Raw genomic sequence first — 17,189 nt, 5'->3', positions numbered from 1 at the left:
CATCTCACAAACTTGTCCTTTGTCTCTGTGATACTGTAATTCTTGTTCTTTGTTGATATGAACCTGCAACCAGTCAAAATCTATTGAGCAGTCAGTACTGTTAATAAATGGAAAGCACAATGTTCAGGGCCATACAATTTGTCCATTGTACAGTATACAGCCTACAATGCACTGTACTACAGTATCCATTCTCAGACTTTCTCCTTCCCACCTTCAACAACCTGTTTGCTCTCTGAACTGGCTTATATTGGTTGTGTCGCATCATTTGAAACAGGTTAAATCTATTTTGAGTGGTGGTGTTCAATCAATAACATATGTTCTCTATTTGTATTTGATTGTTGCCACTTTTTGATTTGCCAGTATGGATGACATGTGCATTAGAGTGCAGAATGTGTTTTGAGAATGAGAATGTGTTTAGAGTTTTGCTGAAAAGTGAGATCTGCAAATTGTGTTTTACCATGTGAAATGGTTTAAGGTATTGACAACAGACTGCATAATTAGCTAAATGAGTCCAGGCAACTGAGAACTTTGTTCAGCCAATGGGTTTTAGTGTTTTAGCAATTGAGAAAAACTGTAAACGTCTCCCTTTGAGCTGTCTTAATAGTATCTAACATTTCCTTATTAAGGTGCCTTTACGCTGTACAGTATAATGACTTACTGACTCCCAAACCGAGCCTTGATGCTCTCTGAGTTTATCATATTAAGCAGCTAATGCTCTCTGTTCCCTGTAGTAGAGCCCTTCAGAGGGGTGGGGAGGATAATGTAAGGCCTCTGCTCCTTAACTAAATTACCTGCTAAATTACTGCAATTTCCACTGCCTCTTACGACCTTCACTTCTCACCACTCCCTAAAACCCATCTCATATCTACAGAATGAGAGAAAGGATACGTCCCAAATGGCACCCTATTCCCTATACAGAGCACTACTTTTACAAAAATAGTGCACTATTTAGGAAATAGGGTGCCATTTGGGAAACCTGGCGGCTACATGGTAATAGTGAGACTTATGTGGACCCTCATTCTGCAGTGTGTCTCTGTTACACTCTATTTCTATTCTACTCTATTTCTATACTATTTCTTATAATGATGAATATTTTTTAATAGTGCTTTTCTTATGCTCAAGGCACGTATTGTATCAAGTAAGGGTCACAGAAGTGGTTAAGCTGAATATGACCGCGTGATGGGTAACCCAGCTTCAGTTGGATTAATCAGACATGAAAAGGATCCGTCTGCTACAGTTTCCCAAGTTGACCGCGGTATCGTGCCTTCTCACTTCTGGTGCTTTGTCAGACCCCTGTGTCTCCCAAATGGCACCCTATTCCCTACATAGTGCACTACTTCTGTCCAGGGCCCATCAAAAGCAATGCACTAGATATGGACAGGGTGCCATTTCAGAAGCAGCCCTGTGGTCTCAGAGAAAGCCTTTTAGTAAGAGTGGTGTGTTACTGTGTATCTAATCCTCCATACCTCCCCCACAGGAGCGTAATAATACACTGGGCTTATTTACAGGGTCCGCCATCTGTCTCCTAGTCTACCAGACCGCTCTTCTCTGTGTCACAGAGGCTCTGCACTGCCAAAGCTGACTCTCTCTCCTCTGTTCTCGTCCTCCTAGATCTCTCCGCTGCCTTCCACACCGTGAACCATCAGATCCTACCTGGTGACATGGAGAGGATCTGTGTCTGCACCACGTACTCCCTAGAGCTCGGTTCTAGGCCCTCTCCTCTTTTCTCTATAAAACAAGTCACTCGGCTCCGTCATATCATCACATGGTCTCTCCTATCATTGCTATGCAGATGACACTCAACTACTTTTCTCCTTCACCCCTTCTGACACCCAGGTAGTGACATGCATCTCTGCGTGCCTGGCAGATATCTCAGCTTGGATGTCGGCCCACCACCTCAAGCTCAACCTCGACAAGACGGAGCTGCTCTTCCTCCCGGGGGAAGGCCTGCCGCTACAAGACCTCTACATCACGGTTGACAACTCCATGGCGTCTCTGGAGTGGCGTGGCGTCCCTGTCGTTCTCTGCAAATGTCAAAGCAGTGACCCGCTCTGACAAATGACTTCCGGCGCCGACAGAGATGGCCGCCTCACTTCGCGTTCCTAGGAAACTATGCATATTTTGTTTTTTATGTGTTATTTCTTACATTGTTACCTCAGGTAATCTTAGGTTTTATTACATACAGTCGGGAGGAACTATTGGATATAAGAGCAACGTCAACTCACCAACATTACGACCAGGAATACAACTTTCCCGAAGCGGATCCTCTATTTTGACCACCACCCAGGACAATGGATCGGATCCTCTGTTTGGTCCACCACCCAGGACAATGGATTGGATCCTCTGTTCGGTCCACCACCCAGGACAATGGATCGGATCCTCTGTTTGGCCCACCACCCAGGACAATGGATCGGATCCTCTGTTTGGTCCACCACCCAGGACAATGGATCTGATCCCAGCCGGCGACCCAAAACAACAGCGCCGTCGAAGGTGCAGATGGAGCGGTCTTCTGGTCCGACTCCGTAGACGGGCACATCGCCCACCGCTCCTGAGTATGCTACTCGCCAATGTCCAGTCTCTTGACAACAAGGTAGACAAAATCCAAGCAAGGGTAGCATTCCAGAGTGACATCAGAGACTGTAACGTCTTTGTTTCACGGAAACATGGCTCACTCGAGACACTCTATCGGAGTCGGTACAGCCACCTGTTTTTTTCATGCATCGCGCCTACAAAAACAAGCATCTCTCTGATAAGGAGAAGGGCAGGGGTGTATGCCTTATGATTAACGAGACATGGTGTGATCATAACAACATACAGGAACTCAAGTCCTTTTGTTCCCCTGACTTAGAATTCCTCACAATCAAATGCCGACCGCATTATCTACCAAGAGAATTCCCCCCCAAGCAAACACATCGACGGCCCTGAAAGAACTTCATTGGACTCTATGTAAACTGGAAACCACATATTCTGAGGCTGCATTTATTGTAGCCGGGGATTTTAACAAGGCTAATCTGAAAACAAGGCTCCCCAAATTCTATCAGCATATCGATTGTGCTACCAGGGCTGGCAAAAACCCTAGGCCACTGTTATTCTAACTTCCGTGATGCATATAAGGCCCTCCCCCGCCCTCCCTTAGGAAAAGTTGACCACTACTCCATTTTGTTGCTCCCTGTCTATAGACAGAAACTAAAACAGGAAGCTCCCGCGCTCAGGTCTGTTCAACGCTGGTCCGACCAATCGGATTCCACGCTTCAAGATTGCTTCGATCACGTGGACTGGGAACAACAACATTGATGAATACGCTGATTCGGTGTGCGAGTTTATTAACAAGTGCATCGGTGATGTTGTACCCACAGCGTCTATTAAAACATTCCTCAACCAGAAACCATGGATTGATGGCAGCATTCGCGCAAAACTGAACACACGAACCACTGCTTTTAATCAGTGCAAGGTGACCGGAAACATGACCGAATACAAACAGTTTAGCTATTCCCTCCGCAAGGCAATCAAACAAGCTAAGCGTCAGTACAGAAACAAAGTGGAGTCGCAATTCAAGAAGGCGCAGCAGCGCCTCGTCAACCTCAGGAGGCTGAAGAAATTCAGCTTGTCACCACACTCACAAACTTCTACAGATGCACAATCGAGAGCATCTTGTCGGGCTGTATCACCGCCTGGTACGGCAACTGCTCCGCCCATAACCGGAAGGCTCTCCAGAGCGTAGTGAGGTCTGCACAACGCATCACCGGGTGCCAACTACCTGCCCTCCAGGACACCTACACCACCCGATGTCACAGGAAGGCCAAAAAGATAATCAAGGACAACAACCACCTGAGCTATCATCCAGAAGGCGAGGTCAGTACAGGTGCATCAAAGCGGGGACCGAGAGACTGAAAAACAGCTTCTCTCATGGCCATCAGACTGTTAAACATTGACATTAACATTGAGTGGCTGCTGCCAACATACTGACTCAACTCCAGCCACTTTAATAATGGAAACATTAATGTAATCAACTTATCACTAGCCACTTTATATATAATTTTGACATACCCTACATTACTCATCTCATATATGTATATACTGTACTCTATACCATCTACTGCATCTTGCCATCTTGATGTAATGTATCACTAGCCACTTTAAATTAATGCCACTTCATATAATGTTTACATACCCTACATTACTCATCTCATATATGTATATACTGTACTCTATACCATCTACTGCATCTTGCCATCTTGATGTAATGTATCACTAGCCACTTTAATCAATGCCACTTTATATGTTTACATACCCTACATTACTCATCTCATATGTATATACTGTACTCTATACCATCTACTGCATCTTGCCTATGCCGTTCGGCCATCACTCATTTATATATTTGTATGTACATATTCATATTCATTCCTTTACACTTGTGTGTATAAGGTAGTTGTTGTGGAATTGTTAGGTTATATTACTTGTTAGATATTACTGCATGGTCGGAACTAGAAGCACAAGCATTTCGCTACACTCGCATTAACATTTGCTAACCATGTGTATGTGACAAATACATTTTATTTGATTTGATTTTGACTTTAATTGAGGAAAAAATAAATGTACTTATGACAGTGATATGTGGTTGTCTCACCTAGCTATCTTAAGATGAATGCACTGTAAGTTGCTTTGGATATGAGTGCCATAGGGAATGAGAGGAGCGGTGTTAAAATCTACTCACACACAATCTACTCATGCACTCGCACACACACACACGCACTCGCACACACACACACACACACACACACACACACACACACACACACACACACACACACACACACACACACACACACACACACACACACACACACACACACACACACACACACACACACACACGCGTGGCCTGGTAGCAGCTGAGACATGTACCAGTGCTAGTAGGTAGTGGAAGAGAATGGTGCATGATAATCAATGTGCAGCCTATTGATTACTGCAGTAGCAGTCAGTACACTGCAGCAGTAGACTAGGACTTCCACCATCCCTCTCTCCTTCTTTCTCTCTCTCTCTTTCTCCCTCCCTCTCTCCTCCTTTCTCTCTCTCTTTCTCCCTCCCTCTCTCCTCCTCCTTATCTATGAGAAAAGATAAAAGGTAATACATCACCAGAATGCCAGGACTGCTTAGTGAGTGGAAGAGGAGGAAGGGAGGGAGGGAGGGAGGGAGGGAGGGAGGGAGGGAGGGAGGGAGGGAGGGAGGGAGGGAGGGAGGGAGAGGTATAAATTTGAAGAGGGGAATATTTTGTAGAGGTGATTTTTTTTAAATTGTTCTCCTGACTGAGCACTTTGGTCACCTTTGTGATTATACAACGTTAAACTTTGAGCTGAGGCTAAAGTCTCGAACCCTAACTGTTTGATTGTCTCTGTGTGTTTGTGCGTGCGTGTGTGCATGTGTGTGTTTGTGCGTATGTGTACGCTGCAAACTGTTCAGCTGAAAAGCAGGCCCTGACTCTCCCCCTTCTTCCTCTCTCCCTTCCTCTTGCAGAAGAAGAGCCGAGAGGAGAGTTGTGGTGAGGGTAGTGGGGTAGAGATCCTAGAGAACAAGCCGTATGAGGATGGTCCAGGCGGGTCGGGTCAGTACACACACAAGGTGTACCACATCGGGAAACACATCCCCTCATGGTTCTGCTCCATCCTGCCTCAGGCTGCTCTACGCGTGGAGGAGGAGTCCTGGAACGCCTACCCATACACACGCACACGGTGAGAGGGAAGACACATAGTAATACAGTATGCATCGACACACACCCTTACATCAACACACCCTTACATCAACACACCCTTGCATCAACACACCCTTACATCAACACACCCTTACATCAATACACCCTTACATCAACACACCCTTACATCAACACACCCTTACATCAATACACCCTTACATCAACACACCCTTACATCAACACACCCTTACATCAACACACCCTTACATCAACACACCCTTACATCAATACACCCTTACATCAACACACCCTTACATCAACACACCCTTACATCAATACACCCTTACATCAACACACCCTTACATCAACACACCCTTACATCAACACACCCTTACATTGTAACACCCTTACATCAGTCCACGCTTACATCGGTACACCCTTACATCGGTACACCCTTACATCGGTACACCCTTACATCAACACACCCTTACATCAACACACCCTTACATCAATACACCCTTACATCAACACACCCTTACATTGTAACACCCTTACATCAGTCCACGCTTACATCGGTACACCCTTACATCAACACACCCTTACATCAACACACCCTTACATCAATACACCCTTACATCAACACACCCTTACATCAATGCACCCTTACATCAGTACACCCTTACATCAGTACACACACCCTTACATCAATACACCCTTACATCAACACACACTTACATCAGTACACCCTTACATCGGTACACCCTTACATCAACACACCCTTACATCAACACACCCTTACATCAACACACCCTTACATCAACACACCCTTACATCAACACACCCTTACATCAACACACCCTTACATCAACACACCCTTACATCAACACACCCTTACATCAACACACCCCAACATCAATACACCCTTACATTAGTACACACACCCTTACATTAGTACACACACCCTATCATCAGTACACCCTATCATCAGTACACCCTTGCATTGGTACACCTTATCATCAGTACACCTTATCATCAGTACACCCTATCATCAGTACACCCTATCATCAGTACACCCTATCACCAGTACACCCTTACATTGGTACACCCTATCATCAGTACACCCTTACATCAGTACACCCTTACATCAGTACACCCTTACATCAGTACACCCTTACATCAACACACCTTTACATCAACACACCCTTACATCAGTACACCCTAACATCAATACACCCTTACATCAATACACACACCCTTACATCAGTACACCCTTACATCAGTACACCCTGACATCGGTACACCTTATCATCAGTACACCCTATCACCAGTACACCCTATCATCAGTACACCCTTACATCAACACACCCTTACATCAGTACACCCTAACATCAATACACCCTTACATCAATACACACACCCTTACATCAGTACACCCTTACATCAATACACCCTTACATCAGTACACCCTTACATCAGTACACCCTTACATCAACACACCCTTACATCAGTACACCCTTACATCAACACACCCTTACATCAGTACACCCTTACATCAACACACCCTTACATCAGTACACACACCCTTACATCAATACACCCTTACATCAGTACACCCTTACATCAGTACACCCTTACATCAGTACACCCTTACATCAGTACACCCTTACATCAGTACACCCTTACATCAATACACCCTTACATCAGTACACACACCCTTACATCAATACACCCTTACATCAGTACACCCTTACATCAGTACACCCTTACATCAGTACACAAACCCTTACATCAATACACCCTTACATCAGTACACCCTTACATCAGTACACCCTTACATCAGTACACCCTTACATCGAAACACCCTTACATCAGTACACCCTTACATCAGTACACCCTTACATCGAAACACCCTTACATCAGTACACCCTTACATCAGTACACACACCCTTACATCAATACACCCTTACATCAGTACACCCTTACATCAATACACCCTTACATCAGTACACCCTTACATCAGTACACCCTTACATCGAAACACCCTTACATCAGTACACCCTTACATCAGTACACCCTTACATCAGTACACCCTTACATCGAAACACCCTTACATCAGTACACCCTTACATCAGTACACCCTTACATCGAAACACCCTTACATCAGTACACCCTTACATCGAAACACCCTTACATCAGTACACCCTTACATCGAAACACCCTTACATCAGTACACTCTTACATCGAAACACCCTTACATCAGTACACCCTTACATCAACACACCCTTACATCAGTACACCCTTACATCAACACACCTTTACATCAACACACCCTTACATCAGTACACCCTAACATCAATACACCCTTACATCAATACACACACCCTTACATCAGTACACCCTTACATCAGTACACCCTGACATCGGTACACCTTATCATCAGTACACCCTATCACCAGTACACCCTATCATCAGTACACCCTTACATTGGTACATGTTATCATCAGTACACCCTTACATTGGTACACCTTATCATCAGTACACCCATACATTGGTACACCTTATCATCAGTACACCCTTACATCAACGCGCCCTTACATCAACGCACCCTTACATCAACACACCCTTACATCAGTACACCCTTACATCAGTACACCCTAACATAAGTACACCCTTACATCAGTACACTCTTACATCAACACACCCTAACATCAACACACCCTAACATCAACACACCCTTACATCAGTACACCTGTACATCAATACACCCTTACATCAACACACCCTTACATCAGTACACCTGTACATCAATACACCCTTACATCAGTACACCTGTACATCAACGCACCCTTACATCAACGCACCCTTACATCAGTACACCCTTACATCAGGACACCCTAACATAAATACACCCTTACATCAGTACACTCTTACATCAACACACCCTAACATCAACACACCCTAACATCAACACACCCTTACATCAGTACACCCTTACATCAATACTCCCTTACATCAATACACCCTTACATCAGTACACCCTTACATCAGTATACCCTTACATCAACACACCCTTACATCAACACACCCTTACGTCAACACACCCTTACATCAGTACACCCTTACACCAGTACACCCTTACATCAACACACCCTTACATCAGTACACACACCCTTACATCAGTATACCCTTACATCAATACACCCTTCAATCAACACACCCTTACATCAGTAAATACACCCTTACATCAGTACACACACCCTTACATCAGTATATCCTTACATCAATACACACTTCCATCAACACACCCTTACATCAGTAGACCCTTACATCAACACACCCTTACATCCACACACCCTTACATCAGTAAACACACCCTGTCATCAGTACACCCTGTCATCAGTACACCCTTACATCAATACACCCTTACATCAACACACCCTTGCATCAGTACACCCTTGCATCAGTACACCCTTACATCAGTACACCCTTACATCAGTACACCATAACATCAATACACCCTTACATCAGTACACACACCCTTACATCAGTATACCCTTACATCAATACACCCTTCCATCAACACACCCTTACATCAGTAAACACACCCTGTCATCAGTACACCCTGTCATCAGTACACCCTTACATCAATACACCCTTACATCAACACACCCTTGCATCAGTACACCCTTGCATCAGTACACCCTTACATCAGTACACCCTTACATCAGTACACCATAACATCAATACACCCTTACATCAATACACCCTTACATCAGTACACCCGCCCTTACATCAATATACCTTTCCATCAACACACCCTTACATCAGTACACCCTTGCATCAGTACACCCTTACATCAATACACCCTTACATCAATACACCCTTACATCAGTACACCCGCCCTTACATCAATATACCTTTCCATCAACACACCCTTACATCAGTACACCCTTACATCAGTATACACTTACATCAGTACACCCTTACATCAATACACCCTTACATCAATACACCCTTACATCAGTAAACACACCCATACATCAATACACCCTTACATCAATACACCCTTACATCAATACACCCTTCCATCAACACACCCTTACATCAGTACACCCTTACATCAATACACCCTTCCATCAACACACCCATACATCAATACACCCTTACATCAATACACCCTTACATCAATACACCCTTCCATCAACACACCCTTACATCAGTACACCCTTACATCAATACACCCTTCCATCAACACACCCTTACATCAATACACCCTTACATCAGTACACACACCCTTACATCAATACACCCTTACATCAGTACACCCTTACATCAGTACACCCTTACATCAGTACACCCTTACATCAGTACACCCTTACATCAGTACACCCTTACATCAATACACCCTTACATCAGTACACACACCCTTACATCAATACACCCTTACATCAGTACACCCTTACATCAGTACACCCTTACATCAGTACACCCTTACATCAGTACACCCTTACATCAGTACACACACCCTTACATCAATACACCCTTACATCAGTACACCCTTACATCAGTACACCCTTACATCAGTACACCCTTACATCGAAACACCCTTACATCAGTACACCCTTACATCAGTACACCCTTACATCGAAACACCCTTACATCAGTACACCCTTACATCAGTACACACACCCTTACATCAATACACCCTTACATCAGTACACCCTTACATCAATACACCCTTACATCAATACACCCTTACATCAGTACACCCTTACATCAGTACACCCTTACATCGAAACACCCTTACATCAGTACACCCTTACATCAGTACACCCTTACATCAGTACACCCTTACATCGAAACACCCTTACATCAGTACACCCTTACATCAGTACACCCTTACATCGAAACACCCTTACATCAGTACACCCTTACATCAATACACCCTTACATCAACACACCCTTGCATCAGTACACCCTTGCATCAATACACCCTTCCATCAACACACCCTTACATCAGTAAACACACCCTGTCATCAGTACACCCTGTCATCAGTACACCCTTACATCAATACACCCTTACATCAACACACCCTTGCATCAGTACACCCTTGCATCAGTACACCCTTACATCAGTACACCCTTACATCAGTACACCATAACATCAATACACCCTTACATCAATACACCCTTACATCAGTACACCCGCCCTTACATCAATATACCTTTCCATCAACACACCCTTACATCAGTACACCCTTGCATCAGTACACCCTTACATCAATACACCCTTACATCAATACACCCTTACATCAGTACACCCGCCCTTACATCAATATACCTTTCCATCAACACACCCTTACATCAGTACACCCTTACATCAGTATACACTTACATCAGTACACCCTTACATCAATACACCCTTACATCAATACACCCTTACATCAGTAAACACACCCATACATCAATACACCCTTACATCAATACACCCTTACATCAATACACCCTTCCATCAACACACCCTTACATCAGTACACCCTTACATCAATACACCCTTCCATCAACACACCCATACATCAATACACCCTTACATCAATACACCCTTACATCAATACACCCTTCCATCAACACACCCTTACATCAGTACACCCTTACATCAATACACCCTTCCATCAACACACCCTTACATCAATACACCCTTACATCAGTACACACACCCTTACATCAATACACCCTTACATCAGTACACCCTTACATCAGTACACCCTTACATCAGTACACCCTTACATCAGTACACCCTTACATCAGTACACCCTTACATCAATACACCCTTACATCAGTACACACACCCTTACATCAATACACCCTTACATCAGTACACCCTTACATCAGTACACCCTTACATCAGTACACCCTTACATCAGTACACCCTTACATCAGTACACACACCCTTACATCAATACACCCTTACATCAGTACACCCTTACATCAGTACACCCTTACATCAGTACACCCTTACATCGAAACACCCTTACATCAGTACACCCTTACATCAGTACACCCTTACATCGAAACACCCTTACATCAGTACACCCTTACATCAGTACACACACCCTTACATCAATACACCCTTACATCAGTACACCCTTACATCAATACACCCTTACATCAATACACCCTTACATCAGTACACCCTTACATCAGTACACCCTTACATCGAAACACCCTTACATCAGTACACCCTTACATCAGTACACCCTTACATCAGTACACCCTTACATCGAAACACCCTTACATCAGTACACCCTTACATCAGTACACCCTTACATCGAAACACCCTTACATCAGTACACCCTTACATCAATACACCCTTACATCGAAACACCCTTACATCAGTACACCCTTACATCGAAACACCCTTACATCAGTACACTCTTACATCGAAACACCCTTACATCAGTACACCCTTACATCAATACACCCTTACATCAATACACCCTTACATCAGTACACCCTTACATCAGTACACACACCCTTACATCAATACACACGCCCTTACATCAATACACCCTTACATCAAAACACCCTTATATCAGTACACACACTCTTACATCAATACACCCTTACATCATTCCACCCTTACATCAGTACACCCTTACATCAACACACCCTTACATCAACACACCCTTACATCAACACACCCTTACATCAATACACCCTTACATCAACACACCCTTCCATCAGTACACCCTTACATCAATACCCCCTTACATCAATGCACACACCCTTATATCAGTACACACACCCTTACATCAATACACCCTTACATCAATACACCCACACATTAGTACACCCTTACATCAATACCCCCTTACATCAATGCACACACTCTTACATCAACACACACACCCTTACATAAACACACGCCCTTACATCAATACACATAGCACTTTGTGGCCCGGAGGCCGGGAGTTGTGCATCCCTACCCTACACCCCTACCCTACAGCCCTACCCTACAGCCCTACCCTACACCCCTACCTTACACCCGACCCTACAGCCCTAACCTACACCCCTACCCTGCACCCCTACCCTACACCCCTACCTTACACCCCTACCCTGCACCCCTATCTTGCACCCCTACCTTACACCCCGACCCTATCCCTACCCCAAACCCAACCTTACATCCCTACCCCACACCCCTACCTTACACCCCTAACCTGCACCCTTACATTACACCCCTGCCTTACACCCTTACATTACACCCCTGCCTTACACCCCTACCCCACACCCTTACCTTGCACCCCTACCCCACACCCTTACCTTGCACCCCTACCCCGCTCCCCTACCTTGCGCCCCTAACCTCCACCCCTACCTTACACCCCTACCCTACACCCCTACACCACATCCCTGCCCTACACACCTACCTCACACCCCTACCTTACACCCCTACCCTACACCCCTACACAAGGACAAGATGTGAAAGAGACATGCTCCTAACCCCCCAACCTCCTTCTCCCCTCTTACTACTTTGCTTACTCTCTCTCTCTCCCTCTCTCCCTCTCTCCCTTGCTCCCTCACTCCCGCTCTCCCGCTCTCCCTCTCTCCCTCTCTCTCTTTCCAGGTATACCTGTCCATTCGTAGAGAAGTTCTCCATAGACATTGAGACGTATTATAAACCTGACACAGGGACCCAAGAGTGCTTCAATCTGTCATCAGCAGACAAAAGAGCGAGGACTGTAGGTATGGTACACACACACACACACACACACACACACACACACACACACACACACACACACATACACACACACCTCGCCTTCTCAAGCATACTGTTCTCAGTCTGTCTGTCTTGGCTTCATGGATTTCAGAGAGCAGTCAGTGATTCACTGTTTCACACACACACACACACACACACACACACACACACACACACACACACACACACACACACACACACACACACACACACACACACACACACACACACACACACTGTGGTCATTAAAATGCAGACAGCGTGAGTTCCATCTTATGCTGCTGCTGGTCTTTCTCTCTCTGTGTGTGTTTGCGTGTGAGAGCTGCTGACTGGCTCTAAACTGCACCACTCCCACAGTGCAGTGTGTGTTGTCTGGCCCAGACTGACTCTGCAGGAGGACAATTACATAACCACACACACACTCAAAGCCACCTCTAGTGGCTCCTAGCCAGCTGTATACAGCAAGGACCTCTAGTGGCTTCTAGCCAGCTGTCTACAGCAGGAACCTCTAGTGGCTTCTAGTCAGCTGTATACAGCAGGGACCTCTAGTGGCTTCTAGTCAGCTGTCTACAGCAGGAACCTCTAGTGGCTTCTAGTCAGCTGTATACAGCAGGAACCTCTAGTGGCTTCTAGTCAGCTGTATACAGCAGGGACCTCTAGTGGCTTCTAGTCAGCTGTCTACAGCAGGAACCTCTAGTGGCTTCTAGTCAGCTGTATACAGCAGGGACCTCTAGTGGCTTCTAGCCAGCTGTCTACAGCAGGAACCTCTAGTGGCTTCTAGTCAGCTGTATACAGCAGGAACCTCTAGTGGCTTCTAGTCAGCTGTATACAGCAGGGACCTCTAGTGGCTTCTAGCCAGCTGTCTACAGCAGGAACCTCTAGTGGCTTCTAGTCAGCTGTATACAGCAGGGACCTCTAGTGGCTTCTAGTCAGCTGTATACAGCAGGGACCTCTAGTGGCTTCTAGCCAGCTGTCCACAGCAGGAACCTCTAGTGGCTTCTAGTCAGCTGTATACAGCAGGAACCTCTAGTGGCTTCTAGTCAGCTGTATACAGCAGGAACCTCTAGTGGCTTCTAGTCAGCTGTATACAGCAGGAACCTCTAGTGGCTTCTAGCCAGCTGTCTACAGCAGGAACTTCTAGTGGCTTCTAGCCAGCTGTCTACAGCAGGAACCTCTAGTGGCTTCTAGTCAGCTGTATACAGCAGGAACCTCTAGTGGCTTCTAGTCAGCTGTATACAGCAGGAACCTCTAGTGGCTTCTAGTCAGCTGTCTACAGCAGGGACCTCTAGTGGCTTCTAGCCAGCTGTATACAGCAGGAACCTCTAGTGGCTTCTAGTCAGCTGTCTACAGCAGGAACCTTTAGTGGCTTCTAGCCAGCTGTCTACAGCAGGAACCTCTAGTGGCTTCTAGCCAGCTGTCTACAGCAGGAACCTCTAGTGGCTTCTAGTCAGCTGTATACAGCAGGAACCTCTAGTGGCTTCTAGTCAGCTGTATACAGCAGGAACCTCTAGTGGCTTCTAGTCAGCTGTCTACAGCAGGGACCTCTAGTGGCTTCTAGCCAGCTGTCTACAGCAGGGACCTCTAGTGGCTCTTAGCCATGGTTTTAAAGGTCTATGCTTTTTTAGTTCTATTCTGGTTCCCTCCAAACCCATTCACTCCAAAAAGTAACCATCGAGAATTCACTACATGGCTCATTGTGGTCTGTGCCCTGTACTGACAGTGTGATTGTGTGTTCATCCCCCAGACCCCATTGATATTGTGAAGGATTACATTGCGCCCCATGAGTACCTGGTTGAGGAGGACCCTAAGCTGTATGTATCGGTGAAAACCCAGCGAGGACCACTGACTGACGACTGGATCGAAATGATCAACCAGAACCCCACCCAGAACCCGGTCATGTGTGCCTACAAGCTCTGCAAGGTGGAGTTCAGATACTGGGGCATGCAGTCCAAGATAGAACGCTTCATACACGATGTTGGTAGGTAGTGTGTGTGTGTGTGTGTGTGTGTGTGTGTGTGTGTGCGTGTGCGTGTGCGTGTGTGTGTGTTTTCCTGTACAGTAGCACATTTAGAGTTAGTTGATAATTGCTGGAGACACCTGGCTAACTTTCCATCTCCTTACGCTCTGCTGCTGGTGTGAGATTTCAAGCCTGACTGATCACTGTTGACTTAGTAGTAGTACATGTTGTGTGTGTGTGTGTGTGTGTGTGTGTGTGTGTGTTGTTCCTGCATGGTGCTTGATCAGTACATTAGGATTGACAGGTTCATTAGTGTATTTCTAATGAACGTATGCATGATTGATGGGTACTGAGAGAAAGAGAGAGGTGAATCATTAAATTGTTTGGAATTGAGAGAAATGTCTGTGATAATGTTATTAATGTCCTGCCCTTCCCTTTCCCCTCCTCCCCCCAGGCCTGTGTAAGGTGATGGATGATTAGTTAATTAATTAGTTAGTTAGTTATGATACTAACTTGTCCTCTCCTCCCTGCAGGCCTGTGTAAGGTGATGGATGATTAGTTAGTTAGTTAGCTAGTTAGTTAATTAGTTCGTTATGATACTAACCTGTCCTCTCCTCTCTGCAGGCCTGCGTAAGGTGATGGATGATTAGTTAATTAATTAGTTAGTTAGTTAGTTATGATACTAACTTGTCCTCTCCTCCCTGCAGGCCTGTGTAAGGTGATGGATGGATGATTAGTTAGTTAGTTAGTTAATTAGTTCGTTATGATACTAACCTGTCCTCTCCTCTCTGCAGGCCTGCGTAAGGTGATGGTGCGTGCCCACCGGCAGGCGTGGTGCTGGCAGGATGAATGGTACGGTCTGACCATAGAGGACATCAGACAGCTGGAGCTGGAGACCCAGCTAGCCCTGGCCACGAAGATGGCCCAGTACAGCCTCAGTGACACCGAGGAGGGGGCAGCAGAGTCCAACAGGACCCCCGTTACACCTGACCGGGACTTGGAGGGGGCCCTGCGGGACGGGGGAGAGGTGGAGGGAGGAGGGGCAGGGCTGGGAGATACGTTACATACGCGTGGAGAGCTCACCAAGCAGTGGTCAACTTCGTCCAGGTCGTCTAATAGATCCTCGAAGAGAGGAGGTGAGTGGGAAAAGCCTTTAACTTTACAAATCTCAAATCAACCCCTAGACGCTAGACACTTTTTAAGTGGACAAGGTGGAGCTTATAAACATCACTGCTAGTCTACAAGACGTTTCCCTAGCAGGAGTTTCACTTGACCCAACAAACATGAGAGAATAGTGCCCTCACCATAGAGAATGATAGAGGCCTCTAGTGGCCAAAAGGCTGTATTAGCATGGGCAGCGACATTGAGGGCTTCCACCATTTTAATGTAATCAACTGGGTGGGACTTCCAACTTCATTGGATGATCCCTCCTGGTGACCCTGTTGGAGTCATGTCCAACCGGGTCATCAAGAGGGATCAGCTAATCATGAACAAGATAATTGACTACTTCAAAATAGAGATTTCCTCAATGGCGCTGCCCATGCTGTCACAGACGCTATAATGGCACAGATACAAAGATTAGTCCTCTCTCGCCCCCCCCCCCCCCCCTCCCCACACACACAGGAAGTCCTGTAAACCAGAACATCTCAGAGTGGCGGATGCAGAGTATCGCTCATGACTCAGAGGACAGCACTGACGACGAGTTCTTCGATGCTCCCGGTATGCTATTACATGTTATTACAAACAGTTATTACAGTGACTACAGTAACTAATATCAGCTCATA

At 45.7% G+C, this 17,189-nt stretch overlaps 1 protein-coding gene across 7 annotated transcripts in view; it reads left to right on the top strand.

Moving 5' to 3' along the window:
• The window catches only part of LOC139422812 (membrane-associated phosphatidylinositol transfer protein 2-like), a 58,407-nt gene that overhangs the window by 12,052 nt on the left and 29,166 nt on the right, over positions 1-17,189 (top strand). For all 7 annotated transcript variants that reach the window (XM_071174188.1, XM_071174184.1, XM_071174182.1 and 4 more), the window contains exons 3-7: positions 5,518-5,732; positions 13,314-13,432; positions 15,193-15,426; positions 16,200-16,541; positions 17,029-17,124. In XM_071174188.1, the coding sequence (XP_071030289.1) occupies positions 5,518-5,732; positions 13,314-13,432; positions 15,193-15,426; positions 16,200-16,541; positions 17,029-17,124 (1,006 nt within the window). The remainder of the gene's footprint in view (positions 1-5,517; positions 5,733-13,313; positions 13,433-15,192; positions 15,427-16,199; positions 16,542-17,028; positions 17,125-17,189) is intronic.

Source organism: Oncorhynchus clarkii, chromosome 12, assembly GCF_045791955.1.
Source record: "Oncorhynchus clarkii lewisi isolate Uvic-CL-2024 chromosome 12, UVic_Ocla_1.0, whole genome shotgun sequence".
In the NCBI taxonomy this organism is placed as follows: Eukaryota; Metazoa; Chordata; class Actinopteri; order Salmoniformes; family Salmonidae; genus Oncorhynchus; species Oncorhynchus clarkii.
The sequence above is the reverse complement of the archived record's forward strand: the minus strand, read 5'-3'. Positions and strand labels throughout refer to the sequence as shown.